The sequence below is a fragment of the Zalophus californianus genome, chromosome X, assembly GCF_009762305.2.
Source record: "Zalophus californianus isolate mZalCal1 chromosome X, mZalCal1.pri.v2, whole genome shotgun sequence".
Taxonomy (NCBI): Eukaryota; Metazoa; Chordata; class Mammalia; order Carnivora; family Otariidae; genus Zalophus; species Zalophus californianus.
In genome coordinates this window covers 47,465,150-47,486,813 of record NC_045612.1, presented here as the reverse complement: position 1 = coordinate 47,486,813, position 21,664 = coordinate 47,465,150, and the positions used below count along the sequence as shown (strand labels likewise).

The 21,664-nt window shown below is 47.2% G+C and overlaps 1 protein-coding gene across 34 annotated transcripts in view; it reads left to right on the top strand.

The window, feature by feature from the left end:
• The window catches only part of LOC113930563 (armadillo repeat-containing X-linked protein 1), a 39,273-nt gene that overhangs the window by 1,228 nt on the left and 16,381 nt on the right, over positions 1-21,664 (top strand). For 5 of the 34 annotated variants that reach the window (XM_027607678.1, XM_027607671.1, XM_027607679.1 and 2 more), the window contains 4 exons: positions 216-283; positions 517-600; positions 865-955; positions 1,309-10,474. The exons of 4 other annotated variants lie outside the window; for them this stretch is intronic. In XM_027607678.1, the coding sequence (XP_027463479.1) occupies positions 1,453-10,152 (8,700 nt within the window). In that variant the 5' untranslated portion in view covers positions 216-283; positions 517-600; positions 865-955; positions 1,309-1,452 and the 3' untranslated portion in view covers positions 10,153-10,474. Of the gene's footprint in view, positions 1-215; positions 324-516; positions 601-864; positions 956-1,308; positions 10,475-12,547; positions 12,729-21,664 lie in introns of those variants that run through there. 25 more of the 34 variants (XM_027607677.1, XM_027607680.1, XM_027607670.1 and 22 more) reach the window with 14 other exon arrangements.

Below are 21,664 nucleotides of genomic sequence, written 5' to 3'. Positions count from 1 at the left end.
ATTTGCCCCTGTCTCTTCCCTTTTATTTCTCCTGCCTCCCTTTTACACTCTGCCCATTTCAGTGCTGGGGAAGCCCCAGGTTCTGCTAGCCAGAGAATGTGTCTCTAGATCTAGTAAGGCAGGTACTGGGACCCCTGTTTTAGATGCTGGGATGTCACAAGCCCTCAACAGTTACCCTCCCCTTTTTCTCTGTTTTTTTTTTTTTTTTTTCCTAGGTCTTCCCATAGGCCTACAGTAGGGCTGGAAGCCAGGGAAAGGGGGAGACTGGCCTGGAACCATGAAGGTTGGTGTGAAGGTGGGCAGCGCCTGGGGATAAAAAGAGGGTGAGCACAGAAGGGGGCTGAGACTTGAGAGGGTCTCAGGGGAGGGTACTTCTGCCTCTCCTACACTCTGCCCGATTTCCACAGTGTTGCTACATCCCCTGCTGAGGCAGGTACTGGGATCCGGAATCAGGGCGCTTGTCTGTTCTGTGAGGACTTGGTGTCTATTACCTCCTGTTTGTTTGCTTGTCCATAGATCGGCCTGCAGGTCTGCTGTAGGGCTTGAGATTACTGGAAGCAAAGAAACAAGGAGGAAATTGCCCCTGATCAGTATAGCCTGGTAAGAGGATGGGAACTGCCTGGGTAGACCTCTAGGGTGGGTTGGTGGAGATCAACATGCATCCTGTGTGGTCAAGGTCCAGTCTGGAGTATCCTCAGCCCCTCCCTTTCCCACCATCCCTGTCATGCTCTCACCTTTATTTTGGTACAGAGAGTGGGGTGAACTGAGGGAGATAGAAAGGTAGTTTGATAATATGCCTGTCACATCAAGAACAAAATCCCCAGTCCCATCTGTCCCTCCGTCTGTCTGTCTGTCTGTCTCTAGGTCCACAGATCTCATGAGTTAATAGATCTACTTTAGGGTATATCACCAATCAAGAGAAGGAAAGAGGAGGGAACTGCCTTGATCATTACAGGTTGGTATGAGGGTGGGGACCTTTGGGAGTGGTGACAAGAGTTGGTCCAGTAAAAATCAAGGTCTGAAGGCTTCTCAGTCTCTCCCATTCATAGTCAGTACCCCCCCCCACCATCTTTTCCATTATTCATTTGGTGTAAGGAAGTGTGTATGGATGTACCTTAGGGGAAAGTTGTTGGGCACTGGGGAAAATGGGAGGGGAGAAAATAAAAGGGATGGAGAGAGAGTTGGCTCATCATCCTCTTCTCCCACCATGCACATCATTTCTACACTTTCCTGTCCTTCGTGTATCTATCTGTATGAGGCACAACATTAGAAGAGAAATTTTAGTCCATTTCCTTCCTCCACTTCTAGGTCCACCTCCAGTGGCAGCTGTAGTGGCCTTTAAGTGGCTGAAGACCAGCGCCCTCACAGGCCTACACCCAGACCTACTACCCTCTTTCCCCATCCTGATCGAGCCCCCTGTACCTTGTTCGTGCCTTCAGTAGGGGTGATTACATGGGTCGAGTTCAGGAAGTGGGCTGGGTGACTGCAGGACTGGTGGTTTGGGCTGGTACCTGCTACTACCTTTACAGATTAACCAAGGGAAGAGCGCAGAGTGTGAGGACACTTGCCAAAAATGGGTCCAGAGTCAAGATGGGGACTGTGGTTGGGGTACAGAAGCAGACCTTGGCCACGGGTGAAGCCATGGCTGGGACAGAGACTGAGACTAGACCCAAGGCCACATCTGGAGCAGAAGCTGAAGCAGGAGGTAGGGCTGGGGCTGAAGTAGAGATTACCACCACTGCTAAAGCCAGACCCAAAGCCAGCTCTCAGGCCATGACAATGGCTGAGGCGGAGGCAGCGATACAATCTGAGGCCAAAACAGTGGCCAGAACAGTGGGCACGACAGAAGCAGTGACTCTGACTGAGGCCCAGGTCAAAGCCGGGGAAGTGGCTATGAAAGAGGCTGTGACCCAAACTGACTCTGAGGCTGGGAGAGTAGTCAAGAAAGAAGCTGTGACCCAGACCAAGGTTAAAATTTGGGCGCTGGCTGCCAGGGCAGAGACCAAGAAAGAAGTAATGACCCAGACCAAAGTGGAAGCTCGTATACTGGCTGAAAAAGAGATGAAAAGAATAATGGTGACACAGAGTGAGGCCTTAGGAGTGATCAGGGAAGTGGCCAAGATCAGTGCCATAAGTAAGACTGGAACCGTGGCTGAGACCAAGGCAAGAGCCCTGGAAGAGATTGTGAGTGTGGCCAAGACTCAGTCTGAGGCCAGGCCTGGTAACACAGTTGATGCTAAGGGAAATCCTAATACCGTGTCCAGGGCAGAAGTTGGAGTGGACATGAGGTCTTGTGTACCATCTCAGGCTGTGACCAAGATCCAGGTTGACACCATGCCTGGTGCTGGGGTTGAGGTCAAGGGGAATCACAAAACCATGTCTCGGGCAGAGTCTAGGGCAGACATGAGGGCTCCTGCCCAGCCTCAGATTATAGCCAAGACCCAGGCTGAGGCTATGCTTGGGGCAAAGGTTGATGCTGGGGGTAATACAAATGCCATGTGTAAGGCAGGGACAGGGGCAGATATGAGAGTTTCTACACAACCTCAGACTGTGGCCAAGAAACAGGCCGAGACAATGTTTGGTGCCGGGGTTGATGATAGGGGAAATGCTGATGTCACATCTAAGGCAGTGGCTGGAGCTGATGTGAAGGTTGCTGCTCAACTTCAAGCTGCAGCCAGTGCTCAGGCTGAGGCTATGCTTGATGTCAAGGTTAAAGGAAGAGGCAATTCCAATGCTATGTCTAAAACAGGGGCCAGGGCAAACTTGAGGGCCAATTCCCAGGCTGAGGCCTTGCCTGATGCCAGGGTTAAGACCAGAGACAATCCCAATGCCATGTCTAAGATGGGGGCTGGGACAGATATGGAGCTCTATATGCAGCCTCAGCTTGTGGCCAATGTCCAGGTTGATGCCTTGCCTGATGGTAGGATTAAGGCTAAAGGCAATGCCAACACCGTATCTAAGGAAGGGGCTGGGACAGACACAAAGGCACAGTCTCAGGCTTCCACCAAGAGCCAGGTTGAGACCTTACCTGGTACTAGAGGTAAGACTAGGGGAAAAGGCAAAAGTAAGCATAAAGCAGGGGTCGGGATAGAAATGAAAACCTGTGCGCAGCCTCAGGTTGGGGCCAAGACCCACGATGATGCTTTACCTGATTCCAGGGTTGATGGCAGGGGTGATCCTAATGCCATTTTTAGGTCAGGGGCTAAGGCGGAACTGAGGGCCTGTGGTCAGCCCCAGACTGAGGCCAGTTCCCAGGGTGAGGCTTTGCCTGGTACTAAGAATAAGGTCAGAGGCAATCCCATTGCTGTGTCTAAGGCAGGGACTGGGCCAGATATACTGGGCTCTGCCCAGCTCCAGGCTGTGGCCAATTCCCAGGGTGAAGCCTTGTCTGGTAATAAGAGCAAGGTCAGGGGCAATCCCAATGCTGTGTCTAAGGCAGGGACTGGGCCAGATACTATGTGTTCTGCCCAGGGTGAAACAGATACAACAGGCTCTGCCCAGCCCCAGGCTGTGGCCAGTTCCCAGGGTGAAGCCTTGTCTGGTACTAAGAACAGGGTCAGGGGCAATTCCAATGCTGTGTCTAAGACAGGGACTGGGCCAAGTACAATAGGCTCTGCTCAGCCTGAAGCTGTGTCTAATTCCCAAGGTGAAACCTTGCCTGGTACTAAGAATAAGGTCAGAGGCAAGTCCAATGCCATGTCTAAGACAGGGGATGGGCCAGATACATTGGGCTCTGCCCAGCTCCAGGCTGTGGCCAATGCCCAGGGTGAAGCCTTGTCTGGTACCAAGAATAAAGTCAGGGCCAATCCCAGTGCTGTGCCTAAGGCAGACGCCAGAGCAGATTCAGTGGGCTCTGCCCAGCCTCAAACAGATACAATAGGCACTGCCCAGCCCCTGGCTGTGGCCAATTCCCGGAGTGAGGCCTTGCCCAGTATCAAGAATAAGGGTAAGGGCAATCCCAGTGCTTTGTCTAAAGCAGGGACTGGGCCAGATATAGTAGGTTCTGCCCAGCCTCAGGTTGTGCCCAATTCCCAGGGTGAGGTCTTGTCTGGTACTAAGAACAAGGTCAGGGGCAATCCCAGTGGTATGTCTAAGGCAGAGGCCAGGGCAGATGCAATGGGCTCTGCCCAGCCTCAAACAGACACAACAGGCTCTGCCCAGCCCCTGGCTGTGGCCAATTCCCAAGGTGAAGCCTTGCCTAGTATGAAGAATAAGGTTAGGGGTAAGTCCAATGCTGTGTCTAAGATAGGGGCTGGGCCAGATACAGTGAACTCTGCCCAGCCTCAGGTTGTGGCCAGTTCCCAAGGTGAAGTTTTGCCTGGGACTAAGAAGAAGATCAGGGGTAATCCCAGTGCTGTGTCTAAGGCAGAGGCCAGAGCAGATACAATGGGCTCTGCCCAGCCTCAAACAGACACAACAGGCTCTGCCCAGCCCCTGGCTGTGGCCAATTCCCAAGGTGAAACCTTGCCTAGTATCAAGAATAAGTTTAGGGGCAAGTCCAATGCTATGTCTAAGACAGGGGCTGGGCTAGATACAGTGGGCTCTGCCCAGCCCCAGGCTGTGGCCAATTCCCAGGGTGAAGTCTTGTCTGGTACTAAGAACAAGGTCAGGGGCAATCCCAGTGCCGTGTCTGAGGCAGAGGCCTGGGCAGATGCAATGGGCTCTGCCCAACCTCAAACAGATACAACAGGCTCTGCCCAGGCCCTGGCTGTGGCCAATTCCCAGGGTGAAGCCTTGCCTGGTATCAAGAATAAGGTTGGGGGCAAGTCCAGTGCTGTGTCTAAGATAGGGGCTGGGCTAGATACAGTGAACTCCGCCCAGCCCCAGGCTGTGGCCAGTTCCCAGGGTGAAGCCTTGCCTAGTATCAAGAATAAGGTTGGGGGCAAGTCCAGTGCTGTGTCTAAGATAGGGGCTGGGCTAGATACAGTGAACTCTGCCCAGCCTCAGGCTGTGGCCAGTTCCCGAGGGGAAGTCTTGCCTGGGACTAAGAACAAGGTCAGGGGAAATTCCAATGCTGTGTCTAAGACAGGAACTGGGCCAGATACCGTGGGCTCTGCCCAGCTCCAGGCTGTGGCTAATTCCCAGGGTGAGGCCTTGCCTGGTGTCAAGAAAAAGGTCAAGGGCAACCCCAGTGCTTTGTCTAAAGCAGGGACTGGGCCAGTTACAGTGGGCTCTGCCCAGCTCCAGGCTGTGGCCAATTCCCAGTGTGAAGCCTTGCCTGGTGTGAAAAATAAGGTCAGCAGCAATCCCAATGCTGTGTCTAAGGTAGAGGCCAGAGCAGATATAACAAGCTTTTCCCAGCTTCAGGCTGAGTCTAAGTCCCAGGGTGAAGCCTTGCCTGGTGCCAGGAGTAAGGTCCGATGTAATCTTAGTGCTGTGTCTAAAGCAGACACTGGGCCAGACACAATGCGCTCTACCCAGCCGCAAACTGTGACCAATTCCCAGGGTGAAGCCTTGCCTAGTGTCAAGAATAAGGTCAGGGGCAATCCCAATGCTGTGTGTAAGATAGAGGCCAGGGCAGATGCAGTGGGCTCTGCCCAGCCTCGAGCAGATAAAACAGGCTCTGCCCAGCTCCAAGCTGTGACCAATTCCCAGGGTGAAGCCTTGTCTGGTACTAAGAGTAAGGTCAGAAGCAATTCCAATGCTGTATCTGAGGCAGAGGCCAGGGCAGATATAACAGGCTCTGCCTGGCCTCAGGCAGTGGCCACTTCCCAGGGTGAAGTTTTGCCTGGTACTAAGAATGTCAGGGGCAATCCCAATGCTGTGTCAAAGGCAGAGTTTGGGGCAGATACAATGGGCTCTGCCCAGCCTCAAACAGAAACAACAGGCTCTGCCCAACTGCTGGCTGTGGCCAGTTCCCAGGGTGAAGTCTTAGCTGGTACTAAGAATAAGGTCCGGGGCAATCTCAGTGCTGTGTCTAAAGCAGGGATTGGGCCAGATTCGGTGGGTTCTGCCCAGCCCCAGGCTATAGTCAATTCCCAGGGTGAAGCCTTGCCTAGTGTCAAGAGTAAGGTCAGAGGCAATCCCAATGCTGTGTCTAAGGTAGAGGCCAGAGCAGATACAGCAAGTTTTGCCCAGCCTCAGGCTGTGTCTTATTCCCAAGGTGAGACCCTGTCTGGTGCCAGGAGTAAGGTCAAGGGCAATCCCACTGCTATGTCTAAGGCAGGCACTGGGCCAGATATAATGTGTTCAGCTCAGCCTCAAACAGATATAACAGGCACTGCCCAGCCCCAAGCCATGTCTAATTCCCAAAGTGAAATCTTGCTTGGTGCCAGAAATAAGGTCAGGGACAATCTCGATGTGGTATTTAAGGCAGGGGCTGGGCAAGATAAAATAGACTCTCTTTCACCAAAGGCCGTGGCCATTTCTCAGGGCGAGGCCCTCCTTGGTGCCAGAAGTAAGGTCAGGGGAAATACCAATGCTGAGTCTAAGGTAGAGGCTGGGGCACATATGATGGGTTCTGGTCAGCCTCAGTCTGCAGCCCATTCCCAGAGTAAGATCTTGTCTGGGACAAAGGACAAGGCTATACCCAAGCCTGAGGCAGATGAGGGCTATGCAAAGCCCAAGGCTGAGGCCACACCCACTGTTGAGAGTGGGGGTGGGACAGGCACTCAGGCCTGCAGAAAGACTCGGCCTAGGGTCCATGACTACTACTGGAATGGGATTGGTATTCAGGATTGGATTGCTTCTGAGCGATGGATCAAATTTAGGTTTCAGGCCAGGGATGGATACTGGGAGAATAGCATGTCCTGGGCTGATGATGAGAATGAAGCCAGTATTGAGTCCTGGAGTGGGGCTAGTGATAAGTCTGATATTAGATCCTGGGCTGGGGCTAAGGCTGAGAATGAAGTTGGTTTTCCATCCTGGGCTACAGCTCGGGACCAGGCCTGTGGGGGGCTCTGGGTTGGGAGTCAGGCCAGTGGGGGTTCTTTGTCAGAGGCCGGGGACATGGCCATTGGAGCATCTGGAATTGGGGCTGAGAACCAGGCCAGTGGGGTGTCTTGGGCTAGCACTGGGAACCAGGCTACTGGGCAGCCCTGGGCTGGAGGTCAGACCAGTGGCGTGTCCTGGGCTGGGGAAGATGCCATTGGAGGGTCCTGGATGGGAGCTGAGGAACAGGACAGTGGAAGGTCCCGGGATGGGGCTGGGATTCAGGCTAATGGAGGGTCCTGGGCTGAAGCTGGAGCTGGGAATGTGGCTAGTATTGGGCACTGGCCTGGGGATATGGACCAGGCTAGTGGAGGGTACTGGGTTGGGACTGGTGACCTGTCTGGTGGATCCAAGCCTAGATTTGAGGATCAGGCCAGTGAAGATATGTCCTGGGCTGACACAGCCGACCAAGCCAGTGGAGGGTCCAGGCTGAGGTCTGTGGACCAGTCTGGTGGTGAATCCTGGGCTAGGGCTGGGGAACGGGCCAACAAAGGTTCTAGGCCAAGGTTTGTGGACCAGTCCAGTGTTGGGTCCTGGGCTAATACTGGGAATCAGGCCAGTGGAGGATTCTTGGTTGGGACTATGGACCGGGCCAGTGGGGGGTCCTGGTCTGGGACTGGTGATCAGTCTGGTGAGTCCAAGCCTGGATTTGAGGATTTGGCAAATGTAGAAGTGTCTTTGGCTAGGGTTGGTGGCCAGGCTGGTAGAGGGCCTAGGTTGGGGCCTGAGGACCAGTCCAGTGGAAGGTCCTGGGCTGACTCTGGGGACCAAGCCAGTGGAGGGTTCTTGGTTGGGGCTGTGGACCAGGCCAATGGAGGGACCTGGGCTGTACCTAGGGATCAGGCTGGTGGTGGGACAAAGCCTAGATCTGAAGAGCAGGCAAGTGGAAGAGGGTCTTGGGCTGATAATGGGGGCCAGGCTGGTGGAGGGTCTAGGCTGGGTCCCAAGGACCAGTCCATTGGAGATTCCTGGGCTGGCACTGGAGACCAGTCCAGTGAAGAATGTAGGCCAGGGCCTGAGGATCAGTCCAATGGATGGTTCTGTGCTTGCAGTGGGAGTCAGGCTAATGCAAGTGGGTCCTGGGGTGGGGCTGGTGGCCAGGTTATAGGAGGATCTAGACTAGGACCCACGATCCCATCCAGTGGTGGGTCCTGGGCTGATGCTGGAAGTCAGGTCAGTGGAAGGTCTTGGGCTGGGACTGGAGATCAGGCTAGTAGTTGTCCCAAACCTGGATTTGAGGATCAAGCCAATGGAGGAGGGTTCTGTTCTAGTGCTGAGGACCAGGCTGTTGGAGGGTCCAATCCAGGGCCTGCAAACCAGTCCAGTGGTGGGTCCAGGCCTGGCACTGGGAGTCAGGCCTGTGGAAGGTCCTGGGCTGGGGCTGGGGGTCAGGCTGATAGTGGTTCCAAACCTGGATTTGAGGACCCAGCAGGTAGAGAAGGCTCCCAGCCTGGCACTGGGGATCAGGCTAGTGGAAAATCTTGGGCTGGGTCTAGGCCTGGTAATGAAGCCAGTAGAGGGTCCAGGCTGGGGCCCAAGGACCAGGCAAGTGGAGGGCCCTGGGCTACGGCTGGTGACCAGGCCAGTGGAAGACCCCAGATCAGTGCTGAGATGGAGGCCAGTGAAAGATCCTGGTTTGGGACTGGGGGTGAGACTAGTACAGGGTGCTGCTTCAGGAGAGGGGAAGAGGCTGGTATTGTATCCAAACCCGGAGGTAAAAATGAGGCCAGTATTGAATCCAGATCAGGGGCTAAAGAGGAGGCCGCCATTAGTTCCAGATCTGGGGCTGAAGATAAGGCCAATATTGGGTCCTGGATCAGATCTGAAGAGGCAGACTGTATGGATTCCTGTATGGGGGCTGAGGCTGGGGCTGGGGCAGAGGTCAGGAAGGAGTCTTGGCTTTGGGATGGAGATGCAGCCACTACAGGGTCTAGGCTTGGGGCTGAGGAAGAGGTTTGCATGGGGTCATGGACCTGGGCTGAGGATGTAGATGAGGATGAGCTAAGTAGAGCATCTAGCCCTGATATTGAGGAGATCAGTTTAAGGTCCTTGTTTTGGGCCGACAGTGAGAAGAGTAATGAGTTCAGATCTGAGAGGGAGAGAAATGTCAATTTTGAGTGTGGAGCTGGAGATAAGGCCAGCGCCAAGGATAACTTTGAGGCACCAACTGCCGGTGGAGTTGATGAAAGGTCTTGGTTCTGGGATGGTAATGAAAACACAAGTGAGGACAAATCTGCACCTAAGACTAAAGCCAAAAAGTCAGCTGAGTCAAGAGGCACATATCCATCCATGGTCCCTGGGGCAGGAATGGGGTCATGGGCAGGAGCCATGATCTGGACGGAAATGAAATTTCCATACCAAAATAAGTCCTGCTTCCCACCTGAAGATGAGCTAAGAAAGCAGATCAGGGATGAGGAGAAAACTCAGCCCTGGACCTGTCGCTGTAAACGTGAAGCTAATATGGATCCACGAGAGCTTGAAAAACTCATTTGCATGATTGAGATGACTGAAGATCCTTCTATTCATGAAATAGCCAATAATGCTCTTTATAACAGTCCCGATTATCCGTTTTCCCATGAAGTCATTCGAAATGCAGGTAGAATCTCAATTATTGAAAGTTTGCTCAATAATCCCTATCCCAGTGTTAGGCAGAAGGCTTTAAATGCACTTAATAACATCTCAGTGGCTGCTGAAAATCATAGGAAGGTGAAAACATACTTAAACCAAGTATGTGAAGACACAGTCACCTATCCCTTGAATTCGAATGTCCAGCTAGCTGGACTAAGACTGATAAAGCACTTGACTATTATTAGTGAATATCAGCATATGGTTACAAATTATATTTCAGAATTTCTTCGTTTGTTAACTGTGGGAAGTGGAGAAACAAAAGACCATATTTTGGGAATGCTTTTGAATTTCTCTAAAAATCCATCTATGACAAAAGACTTACTCATTGCCAATGCACCAACGTCACTGATTAATATCTTTAGCAAGAAAGAGACAAAAGAGAATATTCTTAATGCTCTTTCACTATTTGAAAATATAAATTATCATTTTAAAAGAAGGGCAAAAGTGTTTACGCAGGACAAGTTCAGTAAAAATTCCCTTTATTTCATATTCCAACGACCTAAAGCATGTGCCAAGAAACTCCGAGTCTTAGCAGCAGAGTACAGTGACCCTGAGGTGAAAGAAAGAGTTGAGCTATTATTAAGTAAACTCTGATTAGTTGTATGTTCCCAAACAAATCTGAGTAATATTTTGGTTTTGCAGTCTGGAAGTAATGCATATTGTAAATTGCATTACAACTTTGAAACTGATGTTACTTGTGATGGTCTGTAGCTGGATCGCTTTATGAACACCAAATGTACTGGAAATACATGTGTTGATTATTACCTTGTCTGGATTGAGATATTTTTAGTATGCTTCATGAGCAGAAACGACCTGATTCTTCATAAGTAAGGTAATTTTTGGTCCTTTGTGTGGACTTATGTTTCTATATTTGAGACTTTATTTTTATGTTATCAATAAAGTTGTGTGTTTTAAGCAGAAAAAAAGAGACACATCCTTGTCCTTGAGTTTATGATCTATTTGGAAAGGCAAGATGTATGGAAACAAAAATACACTAACAAAGCCACAAGCCTCTGATCATGACCAAACCCTTCCCGTCAGTGCAGAAACTTCTGCAGGCAGCAGTGCTCAGGCAATGCTGTACAGAGGAGGGGGACACTTAGGTAAGCTGGGCTTGAAGGATAGGAAAAAAATAGGGCAGGAGAGCATTGGAGGAGGGAGGAGTGGTGGGAAGAAAGGCTTGGAGGCGGGAATCCTGCTTCGGAGAGGAGGCTGGCCTGCCTCGAGTTCCAGGTGTGGGAGGGGAATGATGGGAAATGTAATCCATCAGTCTGGGTGAGCCCCTTCATGCAGGATCCCTTATTGCTAAACTGAGGTGTCTGATGTTACTCCATCCACCCCTGGGAGACCCCAAAGCCTTCTGTGACCAGAGGAATGAAAATGAAAGGACAGGGATGTAGCTGATGTGTGTGCAGGATGTGTCAGAGTTTGGGGTGGGGACAGATGTGGCCACTGGAGATTGGAACAGCAGTTAGGAAGTCACTGTCATGGTCCAGGCACGAGATGATAAAAGTGTGAGACTTCACTACCAGCCGCGAGAATGGCAAAGGGAAGAAGGAAGTGAGAGGCTGTTTGAACAAAGAAGTGATAGAACATATCTTGAGGGCATACAGAGAGGTATAATTTTATTTTAGGGTCCTGGTGGCATTTAATTCGAAAACGTTCTCTTTCTGGGCCAACTCTGGGGTCGATGTAAGTAAATACATTAGGTTATTATTTTGAAATAATAAAGTATAATAGAAGAAAGAACAACGTTTAGTGCTTCTATCAGATTTCTTTTAGAAGGTTGACTGAGGCAGGGCTTTGTGGAACCATTGAGAGTGGTGTTGGCATCAATACTGTAGAAGACCCACCTTTCTCCCACCCTAGAGTGTGGTGAGGGTATGGTGGGAGGGGCGTTCTCAAACTGGGCTGGTGGGAGCATACATTGGTACAAGGTCCATTTGGATACATGTTCCAGAAGCCTTAAAGATGTGCATACTCTTTGAGCCAGTAATTCTACTCGTAGAAATTTATCTATAGAAAATGATCACATAGTTGGCTTGTACAAAGCTGTGCATCTTCATACTGTTTTGAAGAGTGGAAACATGTGAATGACCCAAGGGTTTCAGAATAGGCACTTGGCTGAAAAATTAGGGTGTGTCTACACAATGAAAAAACATCTTGCAGCAATTGAAAATGGTGGTGGGCATCTACACTCATTTACTTGGAAAAAATTCAGCATATAATCTTAAATGGGGAAAAGAAGCTGTAAGAGCACACGTTATACTTTTTATAAAGAAAAAGTGTATATTTAAATTATCTCATGTATAAGCTTTGGCGTGTACTTTGAGGTTAATAGTGTCCTATGGGTGTTAGGTTAATGGGTAATTTTACCTGTTTTTTACTCATCTGTATTTTCTGATTTTTATATAATACACAACAAGAATTTTTACATAATTTACCAAGAGGAAATGGATGGGCTTGGGCTAAGCAGACCGGTCAGTAGCATTTCAGGGAACCAGAGCAAAAGTATAAATGGAGGCTCACATATTGATGTCTAGATATTTGGAAGGTATAAATTAAAATTTTAATAAATAAATATTTAAATAAAGCTGTAAATGTACGTGTAAATGTTTGAAAATTTAAATCTTACTCACCGTTTTAAAAGTATAACTGTTGTCAATTCTATTATTCAATGGCCACTAAATTTCTAGTGGAAAAAAATGATGTCGTACTTGTGATAGTTTCTGCAATCTGCTGCCCTAATCCTCCTTCAGGAATAAAGAGGTTATTATTTACTTGCTAGGAGTGCTGCCAACAGACAGCCCTCAGCTGTCATCCCTTTTCAGGAACTGCTTTAACTGGAAAGTCACCTCCTCCAAGGTTATACCCTCTTCCTGGGGGTACTTCCATCTGATGGCTGATTGACATGGCCCTTCTTGCCCCAAAAGGGACAACTTAACTTCTCCCTCTGTCCAATCCTGCTTCCTTCTCTTCCCTTCCACAGATTTTGATCTCAAGAGCATTCCCTAGTAAAAGCCCTTCATGCTGAACTCTGAGTCTGCTCTCCAGGAAGCCAACCTACAACAGTTGGTATGAGGAGTAGTTCAGGAAAACATACACTGTGATGAAATTTTGGAGATGAATCACCTGCTGCCCAGCTGGCAATGAGGACCCCATCACTGATGGTAGGTGGAGTAGATAAGCACCTGGGACAGGTGACAGAGGAAGTGTTAGAGCTTTCACTGATAGCAAACTGGGACGGCACTGCTGGAAGGGAAAGCATTAACCAGTTCTATGTAGCAGAATTTTGAGAAATAGGTGGGAAATATTAAATATAAGGAAGGCCAGAAAATTGGGTAGCTATTTCTATGCTTGATTGACTTCTAGAAAAAAAATAATGAGAAGCCAACTTAAATTATTCAACAATTAAGTGCTGTATGTGAAAGCCAGAGGGTTTCATTCATAGCATATAAAAGAGGCCCTCCTCTTTTCCAGGTAGAGGGTAGAGAAATCTGAGGACCAGGCCCAGGACTTACTGAAAGCAAGCTTCAAAGGAAGTTAAAATCCCAACCAAGACAAGTCTGCTATGCCAAGATCAGAGCCCTGGTTAGGAAGGCGTGGGACCCTGGCACATGGGATGGGGGCTTCTGGATTAACATCCCTAAAAATCTTGTATCTTCAGATTTTCCTGGACACCTTGAACATTCAGAAGGGTCCCACTCCTTCCTATTAAGGGCTAGTGTTTCATCTTGCTTGATCCTGCAGAACTCTTTCTCCTGTAAGATAATATGCATTTCCCTCAGAATCTGCCCCACTTCCCATCTTGGCCACTGGGCCTATATATAAAGTTAAGTCACAGCATAGCTTCACTGGGGATGTGCTGGGCCTAAGCAGGAAGGAAAGGGACTACCCCAAGAAGAAGCTATAGGACCTAGCCAGCATGTACTAGCAGGTGCTGAGGGGGGAAGCACGGGACTGAATTCTGAGGGCCTTGATCAGGGGAGCTGGAATATAAAATTGAATAAGGGAAAATTAATTGTTTTGAGAGTTCTCTCCCAAAATACAGTATTTAACCCCTCCCCCTGGGAAAGACCCCAGGAGATCAAGTGAACTCAATACTAGAATGGCTTCTCAGAGTGCGGGAGGAAAAAAAAAAAAGAATTAAGTAAAGTATAAATGCCAAAGTTGTCATAGCAGACTGGGGAGAAAGGATTAAAGGCTCAGGGAAGTGGGAATGATAGAATAAATATGTATGTCCAGAAAACGCTCTGGAGGACTAGGTTCTGCAGGAGGACCCAAAAGGCACACTATTTGCTAAAGCTGCAAGGAATGCACTGGTGAGAGGAATGGCAGCATTGCTAAGAAGTTCAGTGGTGGCTTGCCTTTGCAGGCCAGGGCTCAGAGTAGGAGAGGATGTTAGATGATGAAGGATCACTGATAGAACGGTGATGTCCTAAAACAATAGAGGCGGGATGATGGCACATAACCATCAGAAGTCGGTTGGATGCAAATATCATAATGCACTGCAGGGTCAGAGTGAGAGGCAGGGGGCCTGATCTGCAGAGACCTGTGGGGAGGGTTAATAGAACACAATGCTCCTGGTGAATAGATGGTTAAGAGGTAGTTAGTAGATTATGTGGTCAATATAACACAGTGCCCTGGGGAAAATAAGCAGCCAACAATCTGTACTCAATGTGAACAACCAAAAGAAATCAAAGATGGTCAGGAGTCTGAAGGACAGTGCCTCAGTAAAAAGTCACAATTCCTTGCTCAGCTTCTGATCCTAAGCCAGTTTTTGAACCAGGGCGCACTGTTTGAAGGAGGGGCTGCAGGAGAGGCTGGGGTGCCCAGGAAGAAGAACCCTATAACATACGTGTAGTAATGATTTGTCTAATCCTTCTATTTATGCATGCAAGTGTATGCAGGGGAAAGAGGAATACCCAAACATTTTGAGGCCCAATAGACACTGGTTATGAGTTGATAGACCCAGATACCTAAAATGTCATCATGTCCCCCTTCTTAGAGTAAGGGCAGATGGGAGCCTGGTATTAAATGGACTCCTGGCCTGTGTTGGGTTCAGAGTGGTTCCACTGGGTCCACAAGCCTACCTAATGGCTATATTCTTGGTCTCTGAATGTAGAACTGGAATAGACATTTCGGTAGTTGGTACAAACCCTATATTGGTTTCTTGACTTGTGGAGTCAGAGCTAAATATTTGTAGGTGAAAAGCAGAAGTTTCTGAGATTGCCCTCGCCTTCCTCAGCCAAGATAGTAAATGAAAACATATAGCATCTCGGGGAGGATGGCAGAACTTAGCGCCACCTTTGAAGACCTAAAGATTGCTGGGATTGTGGCCCCTATCATATCTACATTTAATACACCAGCTTGGGCCCCTGCAAAATGTGGGCAGAGCCTGGTAGATGACAGACCCTTGCAAACTCAACCAAGTAGTGATACAAGTGCAGCCACCATGTTAGATGTAATATCTTTGCTAAAGCAGAATAACATGACCTTAGATACCTAATAATTAGCTATTGCTTTGGAAAATGTAGTTTCATATCCCTATCAGAATAAAATGTCAGAAAGTGTTCATGTTCAACAGTATGCATTTATAGTTTTTCCTCAAAGGTCTACAGCTCTCCTGTCCTCTGTTATATTATAGTCTGGAGATAGCTGGACCATCTGAATATAATACTAGTCCACTATGTTGATGACATCATGCTAATTGGACCAAAATGAGTAAGAAGTGGTTAGTGGGTTGGAGGCCTTGGTGAGACACATGTATTCGCCATGATGGGAGGTAAACCCTACAAGATCCATGGGCTGGCTACATTAAGTGCAGGGTTTAGAGTTTGAATGATCAGGGGGGTATGCCAGGAGATCCCCACCAAATTAAAGGACAAATTATTGCACTTTTCACCTTCCCCACAAAGTGGGAGACTCAATGCCTGGTAGGCTTCTTTGGGTTCTGGAAACAGCACATTTCACACCTGGAGTTACTGTTTCTACCCATATACTGGGTGACACAAAAAACTGCCAGCTTTGTGGAGGCACCTGGGTGGCTCCGTCGTTGGGCGTCTGCCTTCGGCTCAGGTCATGATCCCAGGGCCCTGGAATCGAGCCCCACATCGGGCTCCCTGCTCAGCGGGAAGCCTGCTTCTCCCTCTCCCACCCCCCCCGCTTGTGTTCCCTCTCTTGCTGTGTCTCTCTCTGTCAAATAAATAAATAAAATCTTTAAAAAAAATCCCTGCCAGCTTTGAGTGGAACCTAGAGCAAGAGAAGGTCCCATAGCAGGTCCAGGCTGTGGTTTCAAGTAGTCCTGCCACTTGAGCCATACAATAGACAGACCCTATGGCATCAGAGATATCTGTGTTGGCAAAAGATGCCACATGGAGTTTTTGATAAGCCCCAGTGGGAAAGTGAGAACTTAGTCCAGAATTTAGGTTCTGGAGCAAACCATGCCATATACGGTGGAGAATTATATATCTTTTAAAAACAGCTCCTCACATGCTACTGCATCCTGAAAGAGATGGAATGCCTGGCCATAGGACATCAAGTGACCATGCAGCTAGAACTGCCCATCATGAACTGAATGCTGTCAGATCCTCTAGGGTATAAGGGCGGGCAGGCCCAGCAACCAGAAGGAAGTTTTACACACAGGATCAAGCACAAGCAGGACTGGAGAACACAAGCACCTACACAATCAGCAAGAGTGGATCCTTCATGATAACAGATCCTCCACTGATGCACTAGCATCATTCATTCACCATGCATGCGTGGCCCCCTGGGAGATCTCTTTTTTTTAAGATTTTATTTATTCATTTGAGAGAGCGAGAGAGCGAGCACACAAGTGGGGTGAGGGGCAGAGGGAGAAGCAGACTCCCCGCTGAGCAGGGAGCCCAATGTGGGGCTCCAGGATCATGACCTGAGCCGAAGGCAGACGCTTAACCGACTGAGCCACCCAGGCACTCTGGCAGATCTCCTGACAAGCTGACTAGGAAGGAAAAGCCCAAGCATTGTTCTTAGATTGGTGGGCTTGGTGTGTGGGTATCAGCAAGTATAGCAACTCCAGCCTGAGAAAGCCATGGTGACCAGGAATGAGGGTCTGGGTCATACCACCAGGCAAACCACCAAAACCTTAAGACTGATGGGGGTCTATAATTGTTAGTGGGAGGGGAAGTGGTTATTTGCTGCTTTGAGACCAGCTGAAGTATTGAGGGTGGTAGTTTGTCCTAAGTTTCTCCTAGGAAGAGAGGCCCATCAGACTCCTAGAAGAGCTGATCCCAGAACTTAGTGAAGCAGATCCAGGAGGCACAAAGGGTGGACTGTGGTGGGCACTGCAATACCTTGCCCAGAGCTCGCTTTAGCAATCGAGGCCTTATTACTTCAGTTGTTAGGAATGCTGCCATCAGAAAGTCCTTGGCTACCAGCCCTCTTCTGGGATTGCATTAGCTGAGAGTTATCTTGTTTCAGATCACATCCCATTCTCAGGGTGGCCCACATCCAATGATTTATTGATGCTGTGTATAAAGGCCTGGCCCTCTTGCCCTTAACTGAGATAGTTTTGGAGTTTCATTTTGTCTTCATAATTCACTCCAAAGTATGCTGAGGCATTCCACTGATAATGGGCTAAAATTTGATTTCTCCTTTTTTCATTCCTGCTGCTTTCTTCCCTTTCCTTCCATAAGTGTTGATCCCAGGAGTACTTCCCAATAAACCTTCTATACTCTAATCTTTGTCTCAGAATCTGCTTCCTGGAACAGCCAATCTGTGACAATGCTTTATGCATGTTATATCTATCATCTATCTATCTATCTATCTATCTATCTATCTATCTATCTATCTAATCCATCCACCCTAAAATCAAGAGTAATATGAGTTGTTTAATATTGTGAAATGTCCGTTAGCCTCTCTGTGCAACTTTTGCAAATACTGCACTAATTTTTTATTACCTCTGGAGCTGCAGACTGGAAAATAGGCAAGAAAATGGGCACTATTGGGGAATGATAGTTTGTTCAACAGAAACCTATTGCATTCATGTATCTGAGAAGGCTTTGACAAGTTAGCTCCCACTGCTTGAATCTTCCCTGCCTTCTGAAATCGGGTCTGTCTTTTGGGTCAGCAGTGGCACAATCCACAAATGGTCATGGCATTTGGACACAGTTGCCTTTTATTTAGAAGATAAAGGGAGACAGATGTGGAGAAGCACGTTCCTGGAGCCTGAACAGTACTAGTCAAAGTGCAGATGTTTAGGGTTATAAGTTACACTGTGCCAACAATGAGCACCAGATCCTGTATGACACAGGCACCCATGTGTTATTTAATGTGTGTGTGTGTGTGTGTGTGTGTGTGTGTGTGTGTGTGTGTGTGATATGCAGGACCCTTCAAAACATAGGATTTAGAGGGGGTCCCTCATGTCCAGATCTAAGGGTAGGGCTGAGTCTAGGACAGCAGTGGATGACATTCAGGTCCCGATTCTTACTCTAAGGTTGTAGCAGACTCAGGGCTCAGGGGTTGGTTTAAGGTTTTGGGTATAGTGGCCTTGCCGGGTCATGCACATATGAGGAAGAGTTTAACATCACTTTTTGAAAATGAAAATGCTGTTCTTCTTGGGAAAAAAGCCCATTTCTAGAAAACACATAAACCGATTGACCCTTAAGGCAGTGTACTATAGGGGAGAGAGTGCAATCTGGAATAGAGGATGAGGCAGCAAGAGTATTAACATTTCTCTTCCCCTTTTATTTTTCAAATACCAGAGTACAAAGAACAGTCTGGTATTTCTTCTTATAAGGACACTAATCCTATCAGGTCAGGGACCCACTCTTTTTTTTTTTTAAGATTTTACTTATTTAACTGACAGAGAGAAAGAGAGAGAGCACAGTTTATTTTTCAAACTCCTCAAAAGGAGCAGATTTGAGAGGGAAAGGGAATGAATCTGGTTTAAACTATCTGAATTTGAGGTGCCTATGGAACTTTTTTTTTTGAGAGAATCTTTTTTTTTTTTTGAAGATTTTACTTATTTATTTGACAGAAAGATAGAGAGCACAAGTAGGCAGAGGAGCAGGCAGAGGGAGAGGGAGAAGTAGACGCCCCGCTGAGCAGGGAGTCCCATGCGGGGCTCGGTCCCAGGATTCTGGGATCATGACCTGAGCCAAAGGCAGACACTTAACCGACTGAGCCACTCAGGCGCCCCCTTATGGGACTTTCAAGAGGAGATGTTCAGTGTTTATTTGAAAAGTGTGGATCTAGAGCTCAGAATAAAGGTCTGACTAGAAATATGTATTTTAGATGATAACTGAAGCCAGAGAGTGAGTCAGGTAGCCCCAGCAAGGGATACAGATTGAAAAACTGAGGACAGAATGCTGAAAAGGCTCAATACATGTGGGACTTTGGCAGAAAGGAGTGCAGAACTGAAGTGGAAGATATGGCCTCCCGTCAATATTATAACACGTATCTCTATACATTCTTTTTTCTTCCCTTTTAAAAAATTGTGGCAAAGTACACAAAACATTTGCTACCTTCACCATTTTTAAGTGTACGGTCCATTGACATTAAGCATATTCACATTGTTGTGTAACCATCACCACCATCCATTTCCAGTATTCTTTCCATCTTTCCAAACTGAAATTCTGTACCCATTAAACACTAACTCCCCACGATCCCCTCCTTCAGCCCCTGACAACCACTATTCTACTTTCTGTCTCTATGAATTTAACTACTCTATGCATTTGATTACCTCATGTAGTGGAATCATACAATGTTTGTCCTTTTGTGACTAGCTCATTTCATTTAGCATAATGTCCTTGTATTAGTCCACTTGGGCTGCTAAAACAAAATACCACAGACTGGGTGGTTTAAACAACAGAAACTTACTTTCTAACAGTCCTGGAGGCTGAGAATTCCAAGATGAGGTGCTGGTAAATTTGGTTTCTGTGACAGCTCTCTTCCTGGCTTGTAGATAGCCACCTTCTTGCTATGACCTCACATGGCCTTTCCTTGGTGTGTGCACCTAGAGAGAGAGTGAACACTCTGGTATTTCTTCTTATAAGGACACTAATCCTATCAGATCAGGGACCCACTCTTTTTTTTTTTTAATTTTACTTATTTGTCTGACAGAGAGAGAGAGAGAGAGCACAAGCAGGGGGAGCAGCAGAGGGGGAGGGAGGAGAGGCTCCCCGCTGAGCAGGGAGCCCGACATGGGGCTCAGTCCCAGGACCCTGGGATCATGACCTGAGCAGAAGGCAGATGCCTAACCGACTGAGCCACGCAGGCGTCCCACAGGGACCCCTCTTATGACCTCATTTAACCTTAGTTACTTCCTTAGAGTCCCCATCTCCATACACAGCCTATACTGGGGGTAAACACTTCAACGTATGAATTTTGGGGAGACACACACATTCCGTCGTCCATAATAGTCCTCAAGTTTTCTGTACATTATTTACATAGAATTGGAGTCCTATTCTATGTTTAGTTCCAGAACCTTGTTTTTTAAAATGTAATTTTCGTAGTTATAGAGTACTGTAAAGCCTAGAGCAGCAACAAGAAAAATCCACTAGAAGTTTGCTTCATCCTTTCCCAGGCCAGATTTCTGTTACTCAGAGACAATCGCTTTGAAATCTTTTAACTGTTTCTTCTGGAATCACCTCCATATTTCTAAATAACCTATTTATACTTTTATTTCTTAATTTTTAATTTTTATACATCAGTTATGACTTCCTACAATGGAAGGATTCAGTTATCTTATACCTCCCACTCCATATATAACCACACTTCTCCTACATTCTCCTAATATATTGTTGTTACTTCTCTGTATTTTATTGAATCAATATTAAGTGTTTATATTATGTCTATGTAAATATTACTCAAAGCTGAACCATAAGAAGGGGTAATTAAGAGCACAGAAGCCCCTGGACAACTTCACTTCAAATCCTGGTTTTGTCACTTAATAGCTGTACAATCTTAGGCAAATCTCTTAATCTCTCTCTGCCTCGCTTTCCCTATATTTAGAATGAAAATAACAATATCTATTTTATTTATTTATTAAAAGATTTTTTATTTATTTATTTTTGCCAGAGAGAGAGAGAGAGAGAGAGAGAGAGAGAACAAGCGGAGGAGGGGTAGAGGGAGAAACAGACTTCCCGCTGAGCAGGGAACCCAACACGGACTCAATTCCAGGACCCTGGGATCATGATCTGAGCCAAAGGCAGACGCCCAACTGACTGAGCCACCCAGGCGCCCCAACAATATCTATTTTATAGGATTGCTGTGATAATTAAATGATTCAACACTCAGTAGTACTTATAAATTAGCATATATTATATATTATTTTTATTCCTTATATATATTTTATTTCCCTTCAATTCTGTTTTTGCTTCATGTATTTTGGGGTTTTGTCATTAGGTCCATATAGATTTATAATTGTTATATCTTCTTTATAGATTGACATTTTCATCATTATAAATGGCCCTTCTTAGTCTCTAATAACAATGTGTGTCCTAAGGCCTAATTTTTCTCATATAAATATAACCATTCCAGGTCCCTTTTGGTTACTGTTGCATGGTACAACTTTTTTTTATCTTTTGATTGTCAACTTACTTGTGTCTTTGATTCTGAATGTCTTTTATAGGCAGCATAGATCTTATTTTAAAAATCCATTCTGCAATCTCTGCTTTTAAAATGGAGTGTTTAAGGGGTGCTTGGCTGACTCAGTCAGTGGAGCATGTGACTCTTGATCTTGGGGTTGTAAGTTCGAGCCCCACATTGGGTGTAGAGATTACTTAAAAATAAAATCTAAGGGCGCCTGTGTGGCTCAGTCGTCAAGCATCTGCCTTTGGCTCAGGTCATGCTCCCAGGGTCCTGGGATCGAGCCCGCCTCGGGCTCCCTGCTCGGCGGGAAACCTGCTTCTCCCTCTCCCACTCGCCCTGCTTGTGTCCCCTCTCTCACTGTGTCTCTCTCTGTCAAATAAATAAATAAAATTAAAAAAGTAAAATCTAAATAAATAAATAGGAGTGTTTAATACATTTATATTTAATGCAATCACTGATAAGGTAGAATTTATATCTGCCATTTTGTTATTTGTTTTCTTTCACATTAACATTTTATTTTTAGTCAATTAATTTA